Consider the following 27888-nt stretch of genomic DNA (forward strand, 5'->3'; position numbering starts at 1 on the left):
ATTCATACCACCTATAATTGTGGTTTAATTGCTTTACATGTTTTTCCATTGGTAAACAGTATGGTTCACACCAGCCATTCTGCTCCTGTGTTCTACAGGGCACGCTTACCTTGGAACTACAAAAACCCTACTGGGTAACTGGTATTTGTTTGCCTTATAGAGATCAGTCAGCTTTCAGAGAGAGAGGGAGATTAGATAATACTTAGATCTAAAACTAGAATGTTAGAAATATACAAAACAGCATATTAAAATGTGTATTCCAAGAAACTTAATACAAAAAGAAAAAAGTATTTTTCATTTGACTTTGGCATTAATTTCAAATAAAGAGAAAATAATTTAATTATTTTTCAAAGGAGTTCTCTGTTATTGTGGGTTAACTCATATTTTCCTCCTCTCCTCTGTCTAGAATGTCTTAAACCATTCTACCTTATGAGAAATTGGATGTTCTTGCAGATAGTCATTGTGGGAGAAAACGTTTCATTTAAGTCCCAGATGAGGACCGGAAACTTGAAATCAGAGGAGCATCTGAAATCAAGTAATATTAGGTAGGATAAAAATTACAAGGGATTTCTACATGTTTGTATTCCTTTTAGAGATGTATGTTATAGTATGCATATTCTGTGAGCACTAATGGAAGAGTTAGAGACTTTGTGAAGCATTTGCTATAGTCCAGGATGGGAGATGGGAATGCTAAGATTTTTTTTTTTTTTTTAATTTATGTGGCTTCATGAGAACTTTGGCATATGTTTACTTTGTCATGAGCATTTATATCTTGTAGTTGAAGGAAATTTTAAAAACATTTACTAACATAAATCTAAGACATTTTTATGTTTATATATGAGGCTCTCTGAATATTCATGATAAGCATTGGGTCATTAGGGTCATGTGATCCATCTTATAGATAGTCCTTTAGTATGTTAATTCCTGTGTTTTGGGTTTCATATATAACAGTTCATTTGAGTGCAGGGAGCATCAGCTCTTACTTAGTTCTCTCTGTCTCCATGGATGCAGTCCAGCCTCCCAGAGGCCTATAGAGATAGGTCTGTGATTGCATGCTAGAGAAGCCCTCTTTAAGCACAGGGTGAGTTAGAAACTGTTGTCACAGCAGCTTGTAATGACACTTATAATGACAGAATGTGTGAAGGTGTCTGATCTCAGAGATGTAGCTTATAAATGAGAAGTGGTTGTTGCCCCTAGAAGTTGATAACCATGACAAAGACACCTGTGGCCAGTTCATTCCAGAAGACTTGCTTTGCTTTGCAGTGCTTAAGAACTCTGGACAGTCTGTAGGTGGAACCTAACTAAGCTCTGCCACTTTCTAGTTGTGTGACTTTGGGCAAGTTATTTAACCACTCTGTTCCCCTGTGTCCTTGTCCATTATGGGGATAAACTCAGTACTTACCTGATAGATTTGTTGCGTGAATTAAAAATTTAATAAAATAGGAAAGCATGTAAACAGCACCTAGCAAATATTAAATGATTGAACTCTTATTATTAAGCTATTAGTTAATTCTTAACAGAGGAGTTTAGAGTCTGTAATCCGTTATCATAACATTGCTGTATTTTGTATTTGCTTGATCTGTTATCAGGTCCAGTATTTAAAATGTACCTGTTTAAGTTATGTAATCAAAACTACTGTTTGGAGAAAAGCAAAAAAAAAAAAAAAAACTGTTTTGTAACTTGGATCTATCTCCCTCTGGTTTCATTTTTTTTACATAAGAAGAACTTGGTCATCATGATGTATAAACAGTTTCTCTTTCTATTGTCCTAAATTTAGCATTATATGGCAGATGACAGTAGATGACAGGATTTTTGACCCCCCATCTTGGAATGTTTTCATCTTCAACCCCCTGTTCTGCTTCAGAAAGGATCCTGTGTCAGAAACCAGATTAGCAAAAGTAATTTGGTATTCACCGAAGTGTTGGTGTTATAATCAGATTATAGTCCTCCCTCTTGGAGTTTTCAGTTAGGTTCTTCTATGGAACTTACTGGTTGTCTTGTTTATTTCCCATAGTAACTCTGAAAGGGAGTTTGTTTCCCTGTTCTACAGATGAGGAAATTGAAGTTTCTTGGAAAGAATCTCCAGCATACCACTACTAATATGTAGGAAACCCACATTCAGACTTTTTAAATTCTGTATCACTTTTCATTGCAGAAAATTGCCTCTTGTATGATGCACATTTTATCATTCATTAATTCAACAAAATTTTAGTGAATAGCTCTAGGTGTTAGGGATACAGCCCTGAACACTGTCTTCTCCCTCATTCCCATGGGCTCTTCTCTTTTTCTAGTTGAACTGTAAGCATGTAATCTTTTTATCCTTGCACTCAGCCATAGCGTATTTGAAGTCATCTGTATGTCTTTTATCTTCCACCTTATCTTGAGTTCCTTACAAGTAAGTAGGACCTGCCATCATTAAGGCTAGCTATATTTTCATATTAATTTTTCCATTGTGTCTAATCCATATGGCTTGCAGAACTTTTTCTCAATTATTTTCTTTGCCTTTGGTAAGGTTCCCTTTCCTATTAATTTTGTAATTATCCCAGATATTTACCATTCTCTTCAGTTTATCTACCTCTTATGTTCAGATACTGATCTGATCTCCTACTTTATCTCTGAAAGTGATGTAGTGAGTGCATCTGTGAATTCTCTTGATACCTCTTCACCCCACACTACTCCAGATTCTTTTAGTACGTTTCCATCTAACCTTACCTCCCTCCAATTTCATTCTCCTTCTTTTTCAAAGGCAGTCTTACCTCCTGTCCTATTAATCACATTCTCATTTCCTTCCATATCTTCCAGAACCATGCTCTGTCAGTTTTGCGCTCACTTTCTGAAGTCTTCCAACTATTCCATTCTCCTGGCTTCATTTCTTCATTTTAAACGTGTTTAAGGCTCTACCATTATAAAATAGAAACTTCTCTTAATCACGACCCTCTTCCATTTTTCCTCACTGGCTAGCATTTTAATTGACCTTAAGTTCTCTCTCTTTTTCTTTTTTCTTTTCTTTTTTTTTTTTTTTTTTTTTGAGAGAGGGGTAGAGAGCCCAGGTGAGTAGAATGAGGGGCAGAGGGAGAGAGAACTTCTTAAGCAGGCTCCACACTCACCGTGGAGCCTGACTTGGGGCTTAGTCTCATGACCCTGAGATCATGACTTGAGCCAAGATTTAAGAGTGGAACACTTAAACAACTGAGCCACCCAGGTACCCCTAAACTTCTCTTTATTATCTGTTTCCTAGACCTCTGCAATTTGACTGTCTTTTTTCTGCAGGGCTATTGTTGACCCTTATTTCACCAAATCCAACCTACTTTCCAGTCCTCATAGTTATCTGCCCCTTAGAAATGAATATAGGTCTTTCTCTCTCTGACTTCACTTAGCATGCTGTACTCTGGGTCCATCCATGTTGTTGCCAACAACAAGGTCTCATTCTTTTTTATGGCTGCATGATATTTCATTTTGTATACATGCCACATCTGTATCCATTCATCTGTGGATGGATACTTGGGTTGCTTCTATATCTTGGCTATTGTAAATAATGCTGCAGTAAACATAGGGTGCATATATTTTTTTGAATTAGTGTTTTAATTGTCTTTGGGTACATACTCTGTAGAAATTGGATTATGTAGTATTTCTGTTTTCAGTTTTTGAGAACCAAGGAACCATGTGATTTCACCTATATGTGGAATCAAAACAAAACAAATGAATAAACAAAAAGCAGAATCAGGCCTGTAAATAGATGGTTGCCAGAAGAAAGGAGGTTGGGGGAACAGGCAAAATAGGTGAAGGGGAGAGAGAGATACAGGCTTCCAGTAATGAAATGAATAAGCCACAGGAATAAAAGGTACAACGTAGGGAATCTGGCCAGTGGTATTGTAATAGTGTTGTATAGTGACAGATAGTAGGTACACTTGTGGTGAGCATAGCATAACATAGAGTTGTTGAATCACCGTGTTGTACACCTGAAACTAATGTAACATTGTGTGTCAGCTATACTAAAAAAACAAAACAAAACAAAACAAACATGAAAAGCTAGCTTTTCCCTTTCCCATCTGGGAAATTACATTTTCTCTTACGGTTTTAACTATCATCAGTGTCCTGGTCACTCCAGTACTATATCCCTGGTCTTGATGGCTTTTCTGTGGTTGATACTGATCTCTAATTTCCTGCTTATACACCTGTATTTTCTCATATATCCAGCTGTCCAAGCTAACAAACTAGGAATGATTTGGACTGTTTTCTCTGCTTTAGCTTTCCTTCCGCTGATTTTACTTCCACGTATTTCTTGAATCTAGATTTTTCTGTCCATCTATATTGTCACTTCCTCCCTTCCAGTTTCAGCCCTTTTAAAATCCATCTTTCGGGGCGCCTGGGTGGCTCAGTGGGTTAAAGCCTCTGCCTTCGGCTCAGGTCATGATCTCAGGGTCCTGGGATTGAGCCCTGTATCGGGCTCTCTGCTCGGCGGGGAGCCTGCCTCCCCTCTATCTCTGCCTGCTGCTCTGCCTACTTGTGATCTCTCTCTCCATGTCAAATAAATAAATAAAATCTTTTAAAAAAATAAATAAAATAAATTCCATCTTTCAGGCATGTTGTTGTAATCTTTTAAAAATGAAATTCTGACAATGCTGTGCTCCTGCTTAAAACTCAGCACTGGTTTCCTATTACTTAAAAGATAGAATCTGAGCTCTCTAACGTGTCATTCAGGCTCTCAGAATCTGCTTTCTGCCTTGGTTCTCCAGCTCATCTCCTGTGGCTTTCTACCTTATATTTTATGTTCCAGTCTCCCACCTTCACTGATGTAGCTTAACTTTTATTATTATGTCACTTTCTCTGCCTGGTAGAAGAATTCCTTCTTGCCTTTGATATTTCCAGACCAGGGCTATCACTTAATAAAACTAGATACACATTTTCAAATAACATTTTCAAATAACAGAAACTGTAGAATAAGTGTTTAGCACTGGATAATGTCAGGAGACTTGAAACTTCATGACAATCTATAAAGTGCCATAGAGAGAAAGCCAATAAGTGTTTTTGTTACCTCTTACTGAGAAGAGCTCCTCCAGCAGCATCTTCCCTGGGTGTTCTTTTCGAAGTGAAATTCAACAGTAGAGTGATGGGATTTTTCTTTTTCTTTTTTTTTTTTTTTTTTTATAAATACCATGAGACTTGGTGATATCTTAGAGCTCTATTTAGATCATGTGTTTCGTGCATGCATGTGTAGGCTTATACTCACCTTAAGTATGTGGCCTACTGTTTTGCACAAATGAATATGATTAGGTTATTATATTTATAATTATAATTGATGAATACTTTTATTATCCCAAGTACTTCTTAGTACTCTATGAAAATAAGTAAACAAATTAACTTAAAATAAAACCTGCTGTGGCTTTTATTTAAATTTCAGAAAAAGAAATATATTCTAGCCTTACCTCCCGAAACAAAAGAAGCTGATTCACCTTTCTTTAGCAGCTGTGAGTTTAGAAGATGTTCGTTTATTTTCCTTTGTTCTGCTCATAGAAGAAACGGGTTTAGAAGTTCAGGTAGAAGGAATCTTCTACCCTGTCTACCTGTTTTGGAGCGATCTTGTATTTTATTTTATTTATTTAATTTTTTTAAAGGTGTATTTATTTTAGAGAGAAGGAGCACATGGGGGGAGGGACAGAGGAAGAGGGAGAGAGAGAGAATCTCAAGCAAAACTCCCTGCAGGGCTTGATCCTAGGACCCTGAGATCATGACCTGAGCTGAAATCAAGAGTTGGATGCTTAACTGACTGAGCTACCTGGGCAACTTTGGAGATACCTTGTATTTTAAACCACAAACCTTAATGTGTGTTCTTAAGAAAGATTATTCTGTATATGTTACCTTGCATTGTTAACGTAAGTGCTGTGTATAATCAAGATACTTGTTAAAGAAGATAAACATTAATTTTAGTATTTTTTTCTCTAATGGCATTATAAAAATCATTGCAAAATGTTTAAATATTGAAAGCCCTAGTTCTGTGGGTTATTACCATTAAACATTCCAGTTGTTTTTTCTTGCTGTCTTGTATAAGAGGAACTATGATGTAATGGTTAGGAGTTAGGCTCTGGAACCAAACTGTTGAGGAGTTCAAATGTTACCTTCACTACTTACTAATTTGATGACCTAAGACGTGTGATTTAACCTCTGTTTCCATGGGTTTCTTCATCTATGAAGTGGGGGTAATAATAGTTCATAATATGGAATAAATAATTTATCTAAAGCTGTTAGAACAGTGTCTGACAGTAATAAGTGCTATATTGAGTATTGGCTATTTCAGTACCTAGTACATTAAATACATTGGGTATATTTATAGATTTTGATGATCATGTTGTCTCCAAGAATATTGTTTCAGGTTGTTAGCTTTCAGTGCATTGTTTATCACTGAATGTTTCAAATTTTATCCCGCTTTTTAATGATTTTTTTATTGCTTGATAGAAGTGCTTAATTTCTCTTATAAAGAAGTGACACGATGTGTTTAATACTTTGAAAGCTCTGTATTTTGTAACTATTTAATAGTGCTATTTTATTATTGAAGACATGATTTTTCATTTTTGAATTCTTGGTTCATTCATTATTTTCATTAATTCCTTCAGCTTAAAGTAAGAATAAAAAGGAACTCATGTTGCCAAAATCTTTTACCAAGAGAAAACATTTAAAAACTCTCTCTTTATATAGGCATTGGCTATAAACTATAAGATTAAACTTTAACATTATTGGTCTTTAACAAAACCAGTAGGTCAGTCGAGGTGTAGTAGTTTTTCTTTATGAAATAATCAAGATAGCCAATTATGTACTAATACTTATGAAAGCAGTTGCTATGAGACTACACATCTGTTGATTTGATTTCCTGTTTATTATACACTATTAAAAAAAAGTAAATTGTGGGGCACCTTGTGGTCAGTCAGTTAAGCGTCCTATTGATTTCAGTTCAGGTCATGATCCCAGGATTGTGGGATCGAACCCGGTGTCAGCCTGTGCGTGTTGGGCTCTGCCTGTCAGGCTTGGAGCCTACTTAAGATTTCTCTCTCGCCCCTCTGCCCCTCAACCCTCTAACAAGAAAAAAAGAAAAAGAAAATTGTATAGTGGTGGGGGATAGGGATTTGTCTTTCGAGATGATAATTCTCAGTTTAACCCTCTCACCTGTCTAAATGGGTATTTTTGGTACACAGGAAAAAGGAAGGGTTAGTAGGTAATAGTGTATAACCCTAACAGGGTTTTAAATGGTTTATAGATTAAGTCCATCAAAAAATAGCATGGCCTGCACATAGTAACTTTACTGTTTGTTATGTGACACTGTATTTTTTAATATAGTTCTCTTTGTGGTAGGATTACTACATTAATAAAAATAGATCATTTCTCTGAGAAAACTGTTATTGATGGTTCCCCATATGGGAAAACTATTTGGTTTGGGAACTTGTAGATACTTTACTTCTCATTTTTTGATCACGTACTCCCTAGAGCAGGAGAGGCAAAGTTTACTGTAAAGGAGCCAGATAATAAATATTGGAGGCTTGGTGGGCCATGTGGTCATTGTCTCAACTATTCAGCTCTGCCTTTGTAGCAGAAAGCAGCCATAGACAGTATAAAAATGAAGGGGCTTGACTGTGTTCCAGTAAAATTTATTTATGAAAATGGATTCAGAGTGGAGGAAGGAATTTCACCCACAGGCTGACCACTGTACTAGAATATGAATTTTACTTCGTGTGGTCTTTTTGGTTAAAAATCTCAGGTAGAATTTATTTTCTACTGGAACAAATCTTTTAATTTAGGCTAGATGACTTAAATGTTAGTGTTTAATTGACAGAATCTGTGTTAGCTTTTTAAGTCATTTTTTTTTTTTTTTTCTAATTTGAAAGAAGTAGAAATGATTGGACTTTGGAGTCAGGAAGAACTAAGTTTGTACTTAATTGTACCTAATTGCTTTGGGACTGTGGACAAATTACTTCACATTGAAGAACTTAAATTTCCTTGTTTATAGAAGAGGAATAATACTAGATAGATATCTTCAGGTTGTTGTGTTTTCCATTTAGCTATCTTTTCATCAATTCAATTTAGCAAGATTATTTTTGTCATTAATGCGTGCCTTTCAGACTTTAGGAGAGAATTAACAGTGCAGAGAATGAGCATCTCTACTCTTGTCATACTGAGGAATCAAAACTCCTTGAATTTCAGAATGCTTTAACATTTATGTCAGATTGTTTTTATTACATTTTTGCACTTTTGTTAGTCCTTGAATTTTTAGTTTTTCTAAACATTCTTAGATTATGGTATGTAAAAATATAAAGTAAAATTTTGATCTTTATCAATGGAAGCCTGCCACAGAATTGGCAAGACATGAGACATTATTAGACTTACATTATCTTCTTTTACTGACAGCCTATAGCGGAAGCAGATTATTTGTAAATGGTTCCTATTGTATACTCAATAAAATTTTTTGATAGGAAGTTGGTATCCTCATTAGGCAGATGTTAGCATACTGAAATGATATTTCATTTTTATAAGCAAATCTTGCTTGGAATAAGAAAACAACCTTTAGACATATGATTGTAAGTATAAGATATCTTGTATATACTTATATGAATTTTTTTCAAAGATTTTATTTATTAATTTGACAGAGATCACAAGTAGGTGGAAAGGCAGGCAGAGAGAGGAGGAAGCAGGCTCCCCGCTGAGCAGAGAGCCTGACATGGGGCTCAATCCCAGGACCCTGGGATCATGACCCGAGCCAAAGACAGAGGCTTTAACCCACTGAGCCATCCAGGCGCCCCTACTTATATGAATTTTTTAACTAATATGTGGGAGCACAGTAAATACATTATTTGTAACTTTGCAGCTCAGGGACACAATGAAAATGTTGAGTCTAGTGAAGGTGCATAATTAGCACTGGCTTTCTCAGTATAAGGTTCATAAATAATACTCCAGGAGGAATTTTGTTTTCTTGGAGGGGTGTGTTGTCTTGACACAGGTAGGATAGGAAATATGGCATTCCTTTTTATTTTTTAAGTTTTTATTTTAATCTTAGTTAACATGGGTATAGTTAACAGGGGTTCAACACTTCTGTACGTTACTCAGTGCTCATCATAAGTGTATTCTTAACCACTATCACCCATTATACCCATCCCCCCATTCACCCCCATTCTGATGACCATCAGTTCTCTATAGTTAACATTCTCTTTCTTGGTTTGTCTTGCTCTTTTTTTTTTTCTTTGCTCATTTGTTTTGTTTCTTAAATTCCACATGGGAGTGAAATCATATGGTATTTGTCTTTCTATGACTGACTTAGTTTGCTTAGGATTGTACTCTAGTTCCATCATGTTGTTGCAAATGGTAAGAGTTCATCCTTTTTTATGGCTGGATGATACTCCATTACTTATTATATTATACCACATCTTCTTTCTCCATTCATCTATCTGTGGACACCTGGACTACTTCCATAATTTGGCTTTCATAAATAATACTGTAATAAACAGAGAGGTACATGTATCCCTTTGAATTAGCATTTTTGTGTTTTTCGGATAAATACCCAGTAGTGCGATTACTGGATTATAGGGTAGTTCTTTTTTTTAACTTCTTGAGGAACCTCCATATTGTTTTCCACAGTGGAAATTTTTACATTACGTTTACGTTACCACCGACAGTGCAGGGGGGCTCTTTTTTCTCCACGTTGTTGGAGCACCTGTTATTTCTTGTGTTTGTGATTTTAGTCATTCTGAACATGTGAAGTACTATCTCATTGTGGTTTTGATTTGCATTTCCCTGAAGAGGAGTAATACTGAGCATCTTTTCATGTGTCTGATGGCCATCTGTATGTCTTCTTTGAAGAAATGTCTGTTCATACATTCTGCCCATTTTTTAATAGGATGATTTGTTTTTTTGGGTGTTGCATTGTATAAGTTCTCTATATATTTTAAATACTAACCCTGTATTAGATATGACATTTGCAAATATCTTCTTCCATTTAGTAGGTTGTCTTTTGGTTTTGTTGACCGTTTGCTTTGCTGTGCAGGAACTTTTTATTTTGATGGTAGTACTAGTCATTTATTTTTGCTTTTATTTCCCTTGCTCAGGAGCTGTATCTAGAAAAATGTTGCTGTGGCTGTCAGAGAAATTACTGCCTGTGCCATCTTCTAGGATTTTTATGATTTTAGGTCTTTAATCTGTTTTGAATTCATTTTTGTGTATGGTGTAAGGAAGTGGCCCAGCTTCGTTGGTATTGGTGTTTCCCAACACCATTTGTTGCAGAGAGACTGTCTTTTTCCCATTGCTGAAGATTGTTGAAGATTAATTGACTGTGATTAATTAATTGTGGGTTTATTTCTGGGTTTTCTATTCTCTTCTGTTGATTTGTGTTTGTTTTTGTGCCAGTACCATACTATTTTGATTACGGCACCTTTTTAAATCTGGAGTTTTGATAACCTCCAGAGTCATTTTTCTTTTTCAAGATTTCTTTGGCTATTTGGTGTCTTTTGTGGTTCCATACAAATTTTAGGATTGTTTTAGTTTTATGAAAAATACTGTTGGAATTTGATAGGGATTGCATTAAATCTGTAGAATGCTTTGGGTAGTACAAACATTTTAGCAATATTTTTTCTTCCACCCATGACCATGAAATGTCTTTCCATTTCTTTGTGTCATCTTCAGTTTCTTTCATTAATGCTTAGTAGTTTTCAGAGGACAGGTTTTTCACTGCTTTGGTTAAGTTTATTTGCAGGTATTTTATTATTTTTGGTACAGTTGTAAATGGGATTGTTTCCTTAATTTCTCTTTTTGCTGCTTCATTATTAGTGTATAGAGGTAAAACAGATTTCCATATATTGATTTTGTATCCTGTATTCTGAGACTTTAATGAGTTCATTCATCAGTTCTAGTAGTTTTTTGGTGGAGTCTTTAGGGTTTCCTATAGATGGTATCATGTCATCTGCAAACAACGTAGAGAGTTTTAACTTCTTCCTTACCAATTTGGATGCCTTTTATTTCTTTTTGTTGTCTGATTGCTGGTGGTTAGGACTTTCAGTGCTGTGTTGAATAACAGTGGTGAGAGTGGATATCCTTGTCTTGCTCCTGACCTTAGGGGAAAGGCTCTCATTTTCCCCCCATTGAATATATTGTTTACTGTGGGTTTTTACTTTATGGCCTTAGTGATATTGAGATATGTTCCCTCTCAACCTACTTTGTTGAGGGTTTTTATCATGAATGGATGTTGTACTTATCAGATGCTTTTTCTGCATCTGTTGAAATGATCAGATGGTATTTATCCTTTTTCTTATTGATGTGCTGTATCACATTGATTTGTGAATATTGAACCACCCTTGCATCCCAAGAATGAATCTCACTCAATTGTGATGAATGATTTTTTTTAATGTATTGTTGAAAATGGTTTCGCTAGTATTTTGTTGATGGATTGTTGCATCTATATTTATGAAAGATACTGGCCTATAGTTCTCTTTTTTTGTGTGTCTTTATCTGGTTTTGGTATTGGGAATGAATAGAATGAATGAATTTGGAGGTTTCAAATAGTACAAATTTGGGGAGTTTTCCTTCTTGTATTTTTTTGAATAGTTTGAAAAGAAAGTTACTAACTTTTCAAATGTTTGGTAGAATTCCCCTGTGAAGCTATTTGGTCCTGGACTTTTGTTTGTTGAGAGTTGTTTTGTTTTATTATTATTCTTGATTCAGTTTCTTTGCTGGTAATCTTGGTCTGTTTAAATTTTCTGTTTCTCCCTGCTTCAGTTTTGGTAGGTTATGTGTTTCCAGGAATTAAGCATTACTTCTAGGTCCAGTTTTGGCATATAATTTTCCATAATATCTCTTAAAATTGTTTGTATTTCTCTGGTGTTGGTTGTTACTTCTGTTCTTTCATTAGTGATTTTGTTTATATGAGTCCTCTCTTTTTTGATGCGTCTAGCTAGAGGTTTATCAATTTTATTGATATTCTCAAAGAACCACCTTCTGGTTTTATTGGTCTGTTCTATTGAGTTTTTTAAATTTCTATATATATTCATTTCTGCTTTAATCTTTATTCCTTCCTTCTGCTGGTTTTGAGTTTTGTTGTTCTTCTAGATCTTTTAAGTGTAAAGTTCGGTTGTTTATTTGAGATTTTTCTTGTTTCTTGAAGTAGGCCTGTATTACTGTAAATGTCTCTCTTAGGACTGCTTTTGCTACAGCCCAAAGATTTTGGACCATTGTATTTTCATTGTCATTTGGTTCCAGGTAATTTTTTAATTTCTTCTTTGATTTCTTGATTGACCTATTCATTGTTTAGTAGCATGTTATCTAACCTCCATTTATTTGTGCTCTTTCCAGATTTTTTTCTTATGGTTGTTTTCTAGTTCCATAGCATTTTGGTCAGAAAAGACGCATGGTATGACTTCGATCTTTTTTAATTTGTTGAGATTTGTTTTATCGCCTAATATGTGATCTGTTTTAGAAAATCTTCCATGTGCACTTGAAAAGAATGTGTAATCTGCTATTTTAGGGTGAACTTTTCTGAATATATGTTAGATCCATCTAATCCAGTGGGTCATTCAGAACACTGTTTCCTTGTTGATTTTTTTGGTTGGATGATTTGTCTATCGGTGTAAGTGTTAAAGCCCTCTACTATTCTTGTATTACAATTGATTAATTCCTTTATGCTTGCTATTAACTGTTTTATGTATGAGGGTGCTCCCATGTTGGGTGTATAAATAATACACAATTTTTATATCTTGTTGGTTACAGTCTTTATTTTAAAGTCTCTTTTTCTCTGATACAAGTATTGCTACCCCAGCTTTCTTTTGACGTCCATCTGTATGATAAATGTTTCTCCATCCCTGTACTTCCAATCTGCAGGTGTCTTTAGTTCTGAAATGAGTCTCTTTCATAGGTGGCATATAGATGGATCTTGTTTCTTTATTTACTCTGTTACCTTGTGTCTTTTGATTGGAGTATTTAATTTATTTATATTCAAAGTAGTTACTGATATTTATTGTTGCCATTTTACTTGTTTTGTGGTGTTTTTTTTTTTTTTAATTTTTCTGTGATCCTTCTCTTGCTCTCTTTCATGGTTTACTGGCCTTTTTTTAGTGATATACTTGGATTTCTTTCTCTTTATTCTTTGGATATTACTGGTTTTTGATTTGTGGTTCTTAGGTTTGTATGTAACATCTTCTGCAGGATATATGATATTCTTTGTTAAATTCTATGATCTTAAGAGGTTTTAATGGTATAAGCCAACAAACTTTGTGAAAGTTGTTTGTTTTAATGGCAAAAGTTTAACACCCAAAGCAAACAGTGAAGCTGGTTATATTGAATAATGGGATTTGAAATGATGTCATGGTTGAGGATAAAGTATAGGTGTTTATTTATATTGTTTATTTATACTGGCAGTTCTCATAACACGCTCTTCTCTTGTTTGAAAGCTTAATTTAAAAATATATTTTTTAAAAGTTAAGAAATGAAAAATTTCATCTTATGTTTTGATGAAACAAATTCACAACTGGTATTAGTTAAGTACATTTACAGTAAAAATTTTAGAATCTCTGAATATTCTCTAGCTTTTATGTCATATTTTGTTTTTAGACATGGAAATCTTGGGATGCCTGGGTGGCTCAGTTGGTTAAGCGTCTGACTTTGGCTCAGCTCATTATTCCAGAGTCCTGGAATGGAGTCCTACATTGGGCTTCCTGCTCAGTGGGGAGTCTGCTTCTCCCTCTGCCCCTCCCCCTGCTCTTGCTCACTATCTCAAATAAATAAAATCTTTAAAAAAGACATGGAGGGGCGCCTGGGTGGCTCAGTGGGTTAAGCCTCTGTCTTCGGCCCAAGTCATGATCTTAGGGATCTCAGGGTCCTGCGATCGAGCCCCACATCGGGCTCTCTGCTCAGTGGGGAGCCTCCTTTCCTCTCTCTCTCTGCCAGCTGCTCTACCTGCTTGTGATCTCTCTCCCTCTGTCAAATAAATAAATAAAATCCTAAAAAAAAAAAAGACATGGAAATCTCATAAGTTTATATACATACCTTTTTATAGTATATGAACATGATGTATCCTTTATCCTTTCTTCACTTAAAAGATATTCATTGGATGCCTACTGTGTGCTAGGCACATGTGCTAATAGGTTGTGATGGTGAGCACTTAAAATCTGTGATATGTACTATGATGAAAAAAATGAGTGCTTTAAGAACAGAAAATAAGAATATCCTTCATCTATCAAGTGACATTTTTTGGAGAAAATAATGTGTCTGACTCAGACAAAGGATGAGTAGTAATTAACCAAAGAGGGTGGGATTCTTCTTTACAAAGAGCCTGAATGTGAAGGGAGCAAAGCATATTGCAGAGACCAGAAGTCCAGTAACTGGAGCACAGAGATCAAAGAGAGAAGAGAGTAATGGTAGAAGGAGAGTGCAGACTCTAAATTAGAGTGCAGGGAACCTTGTAGGACGCTTTAGTAAAGATTATAGTTTTTACCCTAAAAGCAATGGGAAATCATTAAAGTGTCTTATTTGAGCAGTTGGTAAGATCAGATTTGTATTTGTATTTTTTTTTTCATTAGAGGTGGGGGAAGGGCAGAGGGTGAGCAAGAATCTGAAGCAGTCTTACGCCTAGCGCAGAGCACAAGGCAGGGCTTGATCCTATGACCCTGAGATCATGAACAATTAACCAACCGATCCACCCTGGAGCCCCTCAGATTTGTATAAAAGATCCCTCAGATAGCAGCAGACAGAACAGTATGAAACAGGACAAGAGTAAAATAGAGAAAACAATTTTGGTGGTTTTGCATTAGTCCAGGAAAGAGATAGTTCAGAACTTGAGTGAGAGTAGATGAAGAAGTGGTAAAGGGAAATCAACAGATTGAAGATATATTTAGTTGGTAGAATTCTCTGGAGTTGATAGATTACCAGGGGATTGGAAGAACGTTGTCATGGGTGACATCCAGGTGTCTGCCTCTCACAGTGGGAAAGCAGTGATATATTTGGTAAGGTAAAAACACCAGAAAGAGATCCCCTTCCTGCAGGTGGATCAGAAGTTCAGTTTGGGAGCTCTTGAAGAATGTGAGAGAAAAGAAGCGGCAGCGAGAGGAGGATAATCTAGGACAGATAGGAGGTTTTGAAAAACTTGTGAAAAACTTGGGCATGTTTAAAATACTAAAGGATCTCCTACACAGGGAAGTTTTCAAAATTATTGAAAGAGGGAGGAAATAATTAAAGAAGCAGAAGTCCTTAATAAAGGCCAGAAAGAGCCTACGAAGTGGAATTACTGATCTTAAATAAGAGATACAGTGCCTCTAGTGTTTGCACCGGAGAAAGGAAGAAGAGGCCTGTGTGGGTTTAGCAGCTGGGCTAGCCTTATGAAGACACCAGAAATCAACATCTGAGGAGAGTGGGAAATTTGAAATAGGTACAGTGATTAGTGAATTGAGAAACATAGGATTTCCTAGCTGCTTTGAGGGAAATTTTTGTGTTTAATGAATGTCATTTAATGTTATCTTAAAATCAGATTTGGAGGAAAACAGCAAGAATGTGAGCTCCACTCATAAAATTCATGTATACTTACTTTTAAGCAATGGCATCATTGGCCAAGACCTAGGCTATCCTGGATACTAAAGCAGGGACACTCACATATGGAGGTGCTATACCTCTTTATGTAGTATATGATTTCATTTAACTTTTAACTTTCAGGGTTATTTATGTTGAATAGGCCTAGTTTGTTTCTAATCGATGTTTTTTTTCCCCCTTTTTTTAGGCAGGCAGAAGTCCTGAAGGCTGACATGACAGGTATTGGCTCACTCATTTGTTTTTCACACTTATTTTATACCATTAAATTGAGGGAAGGGTGTCATCTTCCCTGTTTTACTTGTTTCACTGTCCTAGTTGCCAGAGGAATGATAACTTACTGTTTGCTTTTAATAATTACTGTTTTTGAACTTTGAATTCTTACTTAGATCATCAAGAATTTTGTATAATCTGTGCTATACTGAATTAAATATTAAGTAACTTAATGCATATAATCATTTAATTTTTATGAACTGTTTATCATCAATTTAAGACATAAAAAAAAGAATGCATATACCATATTAAAAACATCTTAGGGTATTAGGTTCATGTCTTCCTGTTTATATTCCCCAAACTTGAATAGTAATTAGACCTTGAGAAAAAATATTTGTAGGAAAACTACTAAAAGTCCTTGAAATTGAGTGAGCTGCTTTGCCACCTTTCTTTTTTCCCTTGTCTTTTTTGTTTTGAATAAATAACCAATGTGTTTTTGAAAGAATAGCTGGAAGTCACTAGAAGGAGCAGATGATTTTAACTTTCCAAAATTGGGAAATATATGACAATGACTATGTAGTGATCATTGTGCTCTCTGTAGCAGCATATGGTGACCTAAATGTAAACAAGGATCTCATTCTTATTTTTGAGAACTTTAGTTCTAAAGTGAAATCCACAAAGAAGAGTTAAATTTTTACAACAGTATTCTGGCCAAAATTTACAGTCAAGAAGGAATAGGATCTAGATGTCTTTTTCTCAACATTGCAGTCTAATGTTAATATTAATGTTGGTCCTATTGTTTTTAAAATTTGTGGGTAATATCATTATCTTCTTGTTCAAGGAAAAGAGGGAAAAAAGCTAAAAGCACTTTTAACAGGTTTACTTAATATAGTACCTCAGTTCCTCCCATTATTAACATGACTGCCATCATCTTCCATACTATGGGTATTAGTGTCAGCTCTAAGCTACTGTATTATGCTTTTGTATTGTCCTGTTAGGCATAATATGCATTATGTGACAAAAATTAGACTTGGAGCAATTTTCAGCTAGCTATACCTTTTACTTTTTCTTAAGTATTAAATACCCTCAGTAAGTAGGCTTAGAGTTTGGCTTTTATAAGGAACATTTGACTGCCCAAGAACATTAACTTGGATATTAAGTAATTTAAATGATAATCTGTCTGATAGATCAGAGTTAATGATCCCTTATAATCCTTCCCCTGCCATAGTCGAATCGAAACAAGATTGAATAAATCTATAAATCTGTTTATTTAGTCATTAAAAACCTAATAAGGGACCAAGAAGCTGATACTACACCATGCTTTTTGTAGCCAGCAAACTCTTTTGAGGATTAATTCAAAAACTGATTTTATTTGCAGGCTTAGAGAAGAGTAAAAACTGTGTCATTGTGCTGTTGCAAAATATTAAATGTAACCAGAAGCCTAATTGAAATATCTGTTACTAGGTCTTCTATTGATGCAGCTGACTATCAGTTATTACACTCATAAGCCTAGTAACCGGAAAAGCTGAAGTGTCTTACAGAACTCTGGCAGACAGTATGGCCCCAGTTGGGTATTACATTTAGTCCTAGCATGACTTCCTTTCATCTTGCACCTACTCTCTCATTTGGCCTCTTGAGCAGTTCAGGCAGTGTCTGCTATGAATTCTTATTTACATGAAATGGCAAGTATGGATTGCTCACAAAATTTCTTGGCAAGCAATTTACCAATCATTAAAATAACCCTCACTGTTTGGCTTTATTGGGTTGATATATAGAGAATAGGAATGACAGCAGAGTGTGTAAACAGCTGCTAGATTGTGAGCAGACATGAAGATTCTGTAAGGACGGTTGTGAGAATGGTTCAAAATAAAAAAGCTGCTTTGGAGAAAGAAATATAGTTCTGAGAGTAAACAGACCATCTCAGCCGTCCATCATTTTAAATGGGGTGACTTCTGAGGCAAATGACTTCCTCTGATATGAATACGTAGAAGTCTAAACTAAAGCAAAGAGCACACCATTCATTTTTTTCGCCTTTCTCATGTCATGATGTTATTTCAAAGCCAAAAGACAAATTCAGAAACATTTCGAACCAGATTTAGTCATTAGCCAAAAGGTGAAAGTTATTTGAAAATATAGTAGTATAAAACTTCCGCAGCAGTCTGTGGTATCTACCTAAAGCAGGTGTTTGCTTTGGGAAATGGAGAGGAAAGGAGTCATTGGTGTGGTATAATGTTAACTATCTGTTTTTTTCTGTCTCTCTGTTGTTTTGTCTGTTTTGTTACTCAGATTCTAAGCTGGGTCCGGCTGAGGTCTGGACATCCAGACAGGCTCTGCAGGACCTGTACCAGAAAATGCTAGTTACTGATTTGGAATACGCGTTAGACAAGAAAGTAGAACAGGATCTGTAAGTATTATCATTTGGGATGTCCCTGTAAGATCAAGAGTATTACCAAGACTTTAGGATAGAAAGGAACGATTTGGTTATTTCTTCTTAACCTATCTCAGAGTAAGCTCTTTCAGTGAAAGAAGAAATTCTAATACCTGTAATACTTGTGGGTTTTTTGAACCAAATATTTAACCATTCGTATTACTTCAGATAGTCTTGGGTGACAGGAGGAGAAGTGCTTGGACTTGAATGTTTTTAACGTCTTTAGGGCATATCATAAAAACAAATCTCTATATATATATATTTCAGGTACTAAGAGACAGTGTTTGGGTTCTCTGTATGTGTTCGGTCCTGCATTTAAGCCATTTAAGCCAGTCCTGCATTTTAAGTCGTGGCTTGAAAAATTCAGTAGTGAACTTTAGATAAATCTCTGGTAAATGTGATTCTATAAATTTCTCCCGAAGAAAAATGTGTTTGCATTGTAAGGGAAGTTCTTCTTTTTATAAAATAAGTAGGTGTTTCCTTTTTTATTTTTTCTTCCCCTAATAAGACTAAAGAAAGATTTTGTATATTTAGGCTATTCCACTTGTTCTTTCTATGAGAGGTGAAATGGCAGATGACCAGATTCCCAAGTGAGTAAATAAATGCCTGTTGTGGAAGGCCTTGCCTTACAAATTCGAGCAGGGATATTAGGCTGATGGAAAATTAAAAATCAGTTCAGAATATTCTATTCAGAAATGGCTATTACCCTAAGTTGTGGTGAAAATTAGTTTTTCCTATCTTTTATACCTTTCTTAGATACTTTATATTTTTAGGAGTTCTAGTAATAAGAGAGCTTAATCACAGCCACTCAGATTCCATTTCCATGATATTAGAGTCAAGGATAAAATATCATCAGAAATGCTGAGGGAGTGATTGTCCTCATAAACCATTAAAAATACCCAGTGCTCTTGAGTCTCAGAGTTGAGGTTGATAAAGAATTAGGTACTTTCCAGGTAGGTTGTAGACCTTTTATCTGTGTTTGCTTCCTTTAATCGAAGCAATTCTAATATTCTCCATCCTAGTTCCTTTTTCCCCTCCTGTGGTTTCCAAGTTAAGGAATGACTGTATTTCACCATAACTGAATTTAAAATGATTCTGTATATAGCTTGATTAATGAAAGACATTTTATAATAGGATTTTGGCATGCCATATTTCAACATTGTGTTTTTTCCTATTTTAAATAGCCAGAATTGAAATGTCAAAAAATGAACTTATATTTCAAGCTCTCAAGAAAATATTAACCCCAAGAGAAATAAAAGTCTTAAATAGAATTAGAACAGAGTGCTGTGGGAAATAGATTTTATGGAAATAAGAGATATGACTTAGTATTTTCAAGAAGAATTTTCAAAAAGAATTATTTCTTCGCATAATGTATGGCAATTCGTTAATAGCTTACTTTTACTTTGGTCTTGCCACTGTAGTTCTGATTTTGTACTGGGATTCCTAAATAGGCTTTAACTCTAGTAGCTCTAAAAGATTAATAACTGAAGCCACAGTGTGATTATTCGAACACTGGTAAGTGTCTACTAAGGTCAGTTGGATTCTGCTGCATGTGTAGTCTTGCTCAAAGAGGAGCATAAAGTTATTTAAATAAGTGAATAACTTTAATGCAGGTTTACTGTCTAGTGTGTTATAACAAACAGTTCTTTCTTGTTCTCAGGGGGACCAGTGTCTGCCCAGTGAGTCACTGCTATACCAAATAGAATTACATTTTGTTTTCAGCTGGAATCATGCCTTTAAGAATCAGATCACAACACTACAAGGCCAGGCAAAGAATCGAGCAAACCCGAATCGGAGTGAAGTTCAGGCAAACCTTTCTCTGTTCCTAGAGGCAGCTAGTGGCTTCTATACTCAGGTGAGTTCTGCATTTATACCAATTCTTCTAGAATTAGTTGTGAATGTGCTTCGTACGTGTCTTGTTGTTCGTATAAACACTTTCTGTTACCACTACGTGGGCCATCCAGGAGTTGATCACCTATAATCTGACATGAATAAAAATATCCCAAATTGTTTACCATAAGGCTTTTCAAACAATAAAGTTTTAACCAAAAGTTGATGTTTTGGCTTAAAGGTTGGAGGTATAATTGTGTGAGTAGAAAAAGGATAATGAGTAGAAAAAAACCATGCCTTAGTGATAACAGTAGAAGTAATCAGTTATAAGTGGTATTAGAGCAAATGTGAATTTATGAGTATGGGTATAGTCATTATGAAAGTAACAGCTGTGTTGTACCAGGCAAGAAATCATCAAAATTTGTGATACCAAGTGAGTTTTGATAGTATTATGTGTTCAGTAGAATTTACCTGGGGTTTTAAATGCTATTAAACTACTTAAGAAATGGAGTAGATTTTGCTCCATTTTAATAATAAGCCATTATTTATCGTCCTCAGAGACTTACCTTGTCCTTGGTTACATCCTGCTATAACTTCTAAGTCAGGCAAGGTGAAAAAATAAATTAATCTTCGGGGCGCCTCAGTGGCTCAGTCAGTTATGTGTCTGCCTTCAACTCAGGTCATGATCTCGGGGTCCCAACATCAAGCCCCGCATAGGGATTCCTGTTCAGAGGGGAGTCTGCTTCTCACTGTCTGTCTCTCCCCCTCCCCATCATTCATTCTCTCTCAAATAAATAAATAAAATCTTTTTTAAAAAAAGAATAGATCTTCCTGAACAGTGATTTTTCTTTAAGCAGAATCTTGTAGAAACTTCATCTCATCCATTTGTAGTGGCGTTCATAATTTATTTAATAAAATGTGTATAAACTCTCATCTTAGAATGATGAGCTGAGGTTTTAAAGATCTTGGACTCATCTTTGGCCATTCTCTCTATGTTGCTTCTTGACCATTGCTACCTGTATTTTGGCTTCATTTTGGTTGTATCATTTCTTTGAAAGAAGGAGAAGAAAAGACTTTGTGTTGGAAATTGTCCCATAGTTAGCCATCATCTTAGGGAGATTATTTGTTTTACTTAGACTAAAACGTTCCTCACAGTTCATTATTGAAAGAACTCAAGTATGGTTCTTAGTCTCGAAATTTATTTTCAAATTTATGTCAGCTTCTAACAGTAAAAGTCGATGTTTCTGGAGAGAGGGATTGTGGTATGCTGCTAACTAGTCCTTAAAGTAGATGTTAAAGATTAATTCATTCCACAAGTAGCTTTTATTTTATTTTTTATTTTTATTTTTTTCAGTGGCTGATTTTTGTTTTTTTGTTTTGTTTTATTTTGGTTTTTTTTTATTTTTTATTTTTTATTAACATATAATATATTATTAGCCCTAGGGGTACAGGTCTGTGAATCGCCAGGTTTACACACTTCACAGCACCCACCATAGCACATACTCTCCCCAGTGTCCATAACCCCACCACCCTCTCCCTACCCTCCTCCCCCCGGCAACCTGCAGTTTGTTTTGTGAGATTAAGAGTCTCTTATGATTTGTCTCCCTCCCTATCCCATCTTGTTTCATTTATTCTTTTCCTATCCCCCAAACCCCCCATGTTGCATCTCCACTTCTCATATCAGTGAGATCATATGATAGTTGTCTTTCTCTGTTTGACGTATTTCGCTAAGCATAATACCCTCTAGTTCCATCCATGTTGTCACAAATGGCAAGATTTCACTTCCTTTGATGGCTGCATAGTATTCCGTTGTATATATATACCACATCTTCTTTATCCATTCATCTGTTGATGGACATCTAGGTTCTTTCCATAGTTTGGCTATTCCACAAGTAGCTTTTAAAAGCCTACTATTTGTAAAGTACAGTACAGATACTGGGAATATGAAGGGGAAGGAGTCTTCCTTTAAGGGAACATAGAGTCTGAATGAAGAGGTGGAAACATTAATAGATATTCTCTTTGCTTTCTGATTATAAAAATAATGCATACTCATTTCAAGAAATTTGGAAATTACACAAAAATAAAAATTTTTTGAATTAATTTTCCCATTCAGGATAGATTACTATTTTAGTATATATATCCTTCTGGTGTTTTAGTAATTTTGAACATACAAGACATGTAAGACAAATAGCCTTATATCTGCTTTATAAACATAATGTAAATTTTTCCTTGTGTTGTTAAACAGTTTGATAAAGATCTTTGCGTATAAAGCATTTTCTCTAATATTGAATTATTTCATGATAACCAATTCTTCACTGGGTGATGAATGAAATCACTGGATGAATGAAATTTTAAAACTGTTGATACATGTTGTTTTCCCAAAAGATTATCATTTATATTTTTGTATTTCTATCAGCAGTATATGCAAGTGTCTGTCTTGATGTGTGTTGCCAGCGTTGTGTTTTCAGTAAAAGTAAATGAATGATTAAGTGAATGATTAAATGAATAACTCATATTTAATAAATGAAAAATGACTTTTCATTTAAAATTTAACATCTGAATTGCTAGTGTTGAACTGGATTCATATTTTATTAGATATTTGTATTTTATATAAATCATCAGCTTACTTTTCCTGTTCATTGTTTGGACCCTATTTTTTCCAGAGCTCTTTATACATGAGAGATACTAATTTTTTATTGGTTTTTGGCAAATATCTCCAGTTTCTCCTTTTGTTTTTCATTTTATTCAGAGCTTCCTAACGTTACCAGGTTTGTTTATTTATTTTTTTTGTACTGTAGTCTTTTCTTTGTCCATAGATCAGTGAATATTTAATAAGGACAATGATATTTCTATGTAAAAGAACAAATAGATATTATAACTTAAATCATTAAATTTGAAAATAACACAATGTCTTAAAATAGAGTAATGATCAAATTATGGCATATCTGTAAAATGGAAGTTTATGAAACTGTTATAAGTGATATTTATGATTTTTTTAAATGATGGAAAAATTATGGCATTATTGAGTGGAAAATCATACAAAATTATGTATACAGTTTGACTCATATGTTAATCGAGGCATCTCAGCTCAGAGTATTAACAAAAATGTTGTCTCTTCCTCCCTCTCTCCATCACTACTTTCAGCTGTGCTTTGTTGAGTTCCAGATTTCCGTCATAACTTTTTAGAAAGATTCCGTAATGTTCTGGTTGACTTTACGTTTTTGAAACATAGTCTGTTTTTTAAACTCCTGTCTCATTTCTGATTCAGATCTATTTTCCTTTCCTTCCCTATGCAAAAGAAACTGGAATTGTGAATGAACACAGCTGAATAGAGGGAACAGTAGGAACTCTAAGCAGCTGGCCCTGGTGGAGGGAGAGGGAAGGCATTCACATGTTGCAATATGTTTTTATAATAGCCATTGTACAGATTGGTTTGTCACCTTGAATCTTGATTCTTGACCTTTTTAAAGATACAATATATATGTAACACATTTCCAAAGCTTTAATTGCACATTGATGAAACAAATCTGCAAGGAAGGAAAGCAAGAATCATCATTTTTATTGAGGGAGCATGATATTTGTTAAAAAAAAAAAATTTTTTTTTGGGCAGGTGAATAATAAAATCATTCTCAAATTATCTGATAAGGAAAATACATGAGTGATCTAATTTTGAAATTTATTTTTTCAATTTTTATAGTCATTGTTGAGGAAGTACAATAATTGTAGAATGAACATCAATAAACTTTTTCAGATATTAGCATTAATAGAACTTTTTACTTCCATTTTTATGTTGTCTTCGTTTGATCATTGAAACAGTTAATGGTATTGCTGACAGTAATGTTTTATACATTTTTCTTGATTACATGCAGTGCAGATTAAGCCACCAGATTGAAGGAATAGACCAAGTCCGGATCATTGTACAACCTTACAGGACAAGATGAGTTTTGAGTTTAGTCTTTTTAAGTATAGTTGCAAGCCATTGGAAAGGAGGCCAGGGAGTAACATGATAAAGTTTGTGTTTTTAGAAGATTATCCTGGCTGTTGTATGGAGGATAAATTATTGGGGGTCAGGAATAGAAGCTAATTAGGATGCCCCTGTGACAATGGAAAGAAATTGATGGATTTTTTTGAAGAATAGCAAGTAGACTTGCTGATGGATCAGATTGGATATGTGGAATCAGGGTAGGGGAAGAATTATCAGGTGACTTGAGGTATCCGATTGAGCAGCTAGATTACTGCTTATACCATTTACTGAGATGGGGAGTACTGGAGAGAAAGCAGCTCTGCTTGTATTAAATGAGATAGCCTATTGGAGATCTGAGTGCAGGTGTCAGATAGGAAACTAGATAAACTTGGAGCTCAGTAAAAAGGTCAGGGTTGGAGTAAATTTTATGATTACAATAAAGAACCCCAACTTAGCCTGACATTAGTCTTTGGTATTTAAAACCACAGGACTAACAAACAGTGATTTGAAGGGGCACATGGCACCCAAATGTCTCTAGAAGGATTGTCCACAATAACCACAATATGGAAAGAGCCCAGATGTCCATTGACAGATGAATGGGTAAAGAAGATGTGCGTGCGTGCGTGTGTGTGTGTGTGTAAATAAAATGGAGTATTTCAGCCATCAAAAGAATGAAATCTTGACATTTGCAAAGATGTAGATAGAACTAGAGGGTATTATGCTAAGTGAAATAAGTCAGTCAGAGACAGATACCATATAATTTCACTCATGTGGAGTTTAAGAAACAAAGCAGATGAACATAGGGGAAGGGAAGGAAAAATAAAATAAGATGAAAATTGAGAAGAAGGCAAACCGTAAGAGACGCTGAACTCTAGGAAACAAGCGGGTTGTGGTGGGGTGAGGGATTGGGGGTGGGTAGTTGGGTGATGAGCACGAAGGAGGACATGTGATGTAATGAGCCCTGGGTGGTACGTGCAGACTGATGAGTCACTAAATTCTACCTCCAAGACAAACTAAATAAATAAATTTTTAAAACCACAGGACTAGGGGAGAACAGGTTAGCACAAGTGGAGCCACCACTGCAGTAGTAGAAAATCAGACACTGGCGACTTAGAAGCCAAGAGAAAAGCATTTCAGTAAGGAGTGAGAGTGACCAACTCTGGCGAGTGCTGCCAAGAAGTCAAGTAATGGGATTAAAAACGGGCCAATTAGGGGTGCCTGGGTGGCTCAGTGGGTTAAGCCTCTGCCTTCGGCTCAGGTCATGATCTCAGGGTCCTGGGATCAAGCCCCACATCAGGCTCTCTGATCAGCAGGGAGCCTGCTTCCCCCTCCTCCTCTGCCTGCCTCTCTGCCTACTTGTGATCTCTCTCTCTCTGTCAAATAAATAAAATCTTAAAAAAAAAAAAAAAAAAGGGACCAATTAGATTTGACTACATGGAAGTCCCTGGTGACATTAACAAATACTGTATTTCTTCATTTCTAAACTATTTTTCATATTTTAGCATCTCTAAAACAGGGATAAGTTCAAAGAAGATTGCAAGTCACTGTTTAATGGGCAGTATTTTTTTTTCTCAGTGTGATAAATAATAGTTTATCTTATAATTTGTGGTATCTTGGATTTGATGCATTGTGACTTTGGTAAAGTGGTGGGGATAGAATTCTGATTGAAGGGAATTGAGAAGAGACTGATACCTGTCATCCTCAGCTACAGTTTCTGTGAAGATGGTCATTTTGTCAGCCATTGAAAGCATGGTACCTCAAGCCAGAAGGAAATTCTCAAAGTAAAGATGTAACATTCCGCTGTAGGTTTTTTTGAAAACATCAAAGAACTGAACAGATAGTTGTTACTCTAAGAAAGTGGGAGCCAAAAGGAAAGTATCACTAAGTTTCTGTAGTAATTTGAAAGGTGATGTTCTGTGCCTTCATCATTAGTTCTCCATTCTTAACATAGGGCAAAGACTAAGGAGCAGTGGAATAGTACAATACAGAGTTTTCACAGAATAATTGCCAAATATAGATCTGCTTCTCTTCTTCGTTGCCACCTTACTTCTGCATCTAAACCCACTAGAGATCTCTCACCCAGAACCTCTGAGTCCGAAGGAACTTTTCTGGTATCTTCCTCTGCAGCCCCTGGGTTCAGACAAAAATTTTATTAGAGGAGGCATTCCACATGATGCTCCAGCCATGTTTGATTTACCTTTCGTGAATGTCCTTTTTTCTTATTGGTAGATGTTCCGCCTTGCCTAATTTTCTAGTCTGTTCTTTCAGTACTCACCAAACTCCATTCTCCACCACCTGTCATGTTTCTTCTTGTCATCTTATGCAGTCATCTGGTTTTGTTGTGTTTTTTTCACCCCATTTTTTTGTTTCTTTCTATACTTCTTGCCTTTAATGTTTCCTGATTCTAACCATTCTGGGCTTTAACTTGTTTACCTAATTTTATGCCAGCAAATTTCTTGCCTATAACAAATGTATAGGTATAAGTAAAGCTGAAGTAGATAATTTCTTTGCTTAGTAAGAAACACAGAACTTGTATTCGGTTCTGAAAGTGGTTTTTAACTTAGGAAAAATGTGGGACATTTCAAATCCCGAGTGGGGTCCTCAGAATGTCTTACTTTATATTTTGAGTTCTGCACATGTTAGAAAGAGTGATGATAGAATAAAGGTATTTCTAATTCTGTAACTTTAGTCAAATCACTTGGTATTTCTGTTGCTTTCATATCCTCATCTGAAAAAATGGAGCTTTATAACTATATGTACTGTATTGTTAGTAGTTTATCACAAGGATAAGTGAGACAAAGGTATCAAGTAACCTAGGGAATAATGTTGACTATAAATGTAGATTATTCTCTTGGCTTATGCTCATGTCATGTTTGATATCTCTTGCTGTTCACTGCCCCTTCCCTTCCCCACTCCCACTTTATCTACCCGTCTTGCTCATCTGGTCGTGAGCTCTTTAAGAAGGTAGGTTTTCTTACTCATCTCTGTTGCTTACCGTGGTGTCTGATACAGACCAGATGTGTGAATGAATATATTGGTAAATAAATATTTGAATAAATGGGAGTAGAATGCAAAGAGTTCTTTGGGGGCCAAGAATGAAACCCTTGGGGAGCAAGGTAGGTGGAGAAAAGTCTTTGGATAAAGGGGACTGAAAAGGAATGGTTGGTAAGACAAAACAACAGCTACAAAGCAACGCAACAGCTAGCAAAGCTCAGTGATGAGTCATAAGGTCGACTGTTCTAAATACAGCAAAGAGATCCAATAAGATGATGACTGAAAGTGTCCATTGTATTTGCTTATTAGATAACTGGTTGTTATATGGACAGCAGTTTCAGTAGAGAGGTGGTGGGATGGCAAGAGGGTTTGTGTGGAAGGCAGATCACAATGCAATAAAGAGCGACTAGGAATTCAGAAAGCAGATAGCACATATGTGGATTCCTCTGAAGGAGTTTGGTAAGAAAAAGAGACATTAGAAGGTTGCTGGAGAAGGAATCTAAGGTCAAGGAGGAGAGTGTTTTGGTTTGGGGGTTTTTTTATTATTATTTTCTATAGGCGACGCTTAATATTCGTAGGTTACAGCAAAGAAGCATGAGAAGTTGGAAGTAGACATGAGAGAGAGGGGACGATAGGCAGGAGGCAGACAAGAATGAAATAGGTATGCTTAGGCAGAGGAGTTAGTTCTGACCAGGAGGAGGTACCTTTAATAGTGAGACTAATGGAAAAAGGAAAAAAATGGGTGGTTTATATAATGTCAAAAGTCCCTTCCAGATCTGTAATACCATCAGATCTGTTACATATGCAAAGATATGAACTGACCTAGGGGTTAAGAAAGTAAATCTCAAGGGGGCATGTGGGTGGCTCAGTCAGTTAAGCAGTGGACTCTCGATCTTAGCTCAGGTCTTAATACCAG

General features: G+C 35.6%; 1 protein-coding gene across 4 annotated transcripts in view; it reads left to right on the plus strand.

Annotated features, from left to right (window-relative positions):
• LOC111150723 (SMG7, nonsense mediated mRNA decay factor) overlaps positions 1-27888 on the plus strand; it is a 91757-nt gene that overhangs the window by 37173 nt on the left and 26696 nt on the right. For 2 of the 4 annotated variants that reach the window (XM_022508281.1, XM_022508283.1), the window contains exons 2-5: positions 407-545; positions 15734-15765; positions 18043-18160; positions 19907-20039. In XM_022508281.1, coding sequence (XP_022363989.1) covers positions 430-545; positions 15734-15765; positions 18043-18160; positions 19907-20039 — 399 coding nt within the window. In that variant the 5' untranslated portion in view covers positions 407-429. Of the gene's footprint in view, positions 1-406; positions 546-15733; positions 15766-18042; positions 18161-19844; positions 20040-27888 lie in introns of those variants that run through there. The other 2 variants (XM_022508282.1, XM_022508284.1) reach the window with 2 other exon arrangements.

This window comes from Enhydra lutris, unplaced genomic scaffold (assembly GCF_002288905.1).
Source record: "Enhydra lutris kenyoni isolate GAN:26980312 unplaced genomic scaffold, ASM228890v2 scaffoldscaffold24, whole genome shotgun sequence".
NCBI classification, from domain to species: domain Eukaryota; kingdom Metazoa; phylum Chordata; class Mammalia; order Carnivora; family Mustelidae; genus Enhydra; species Enhydra lutris.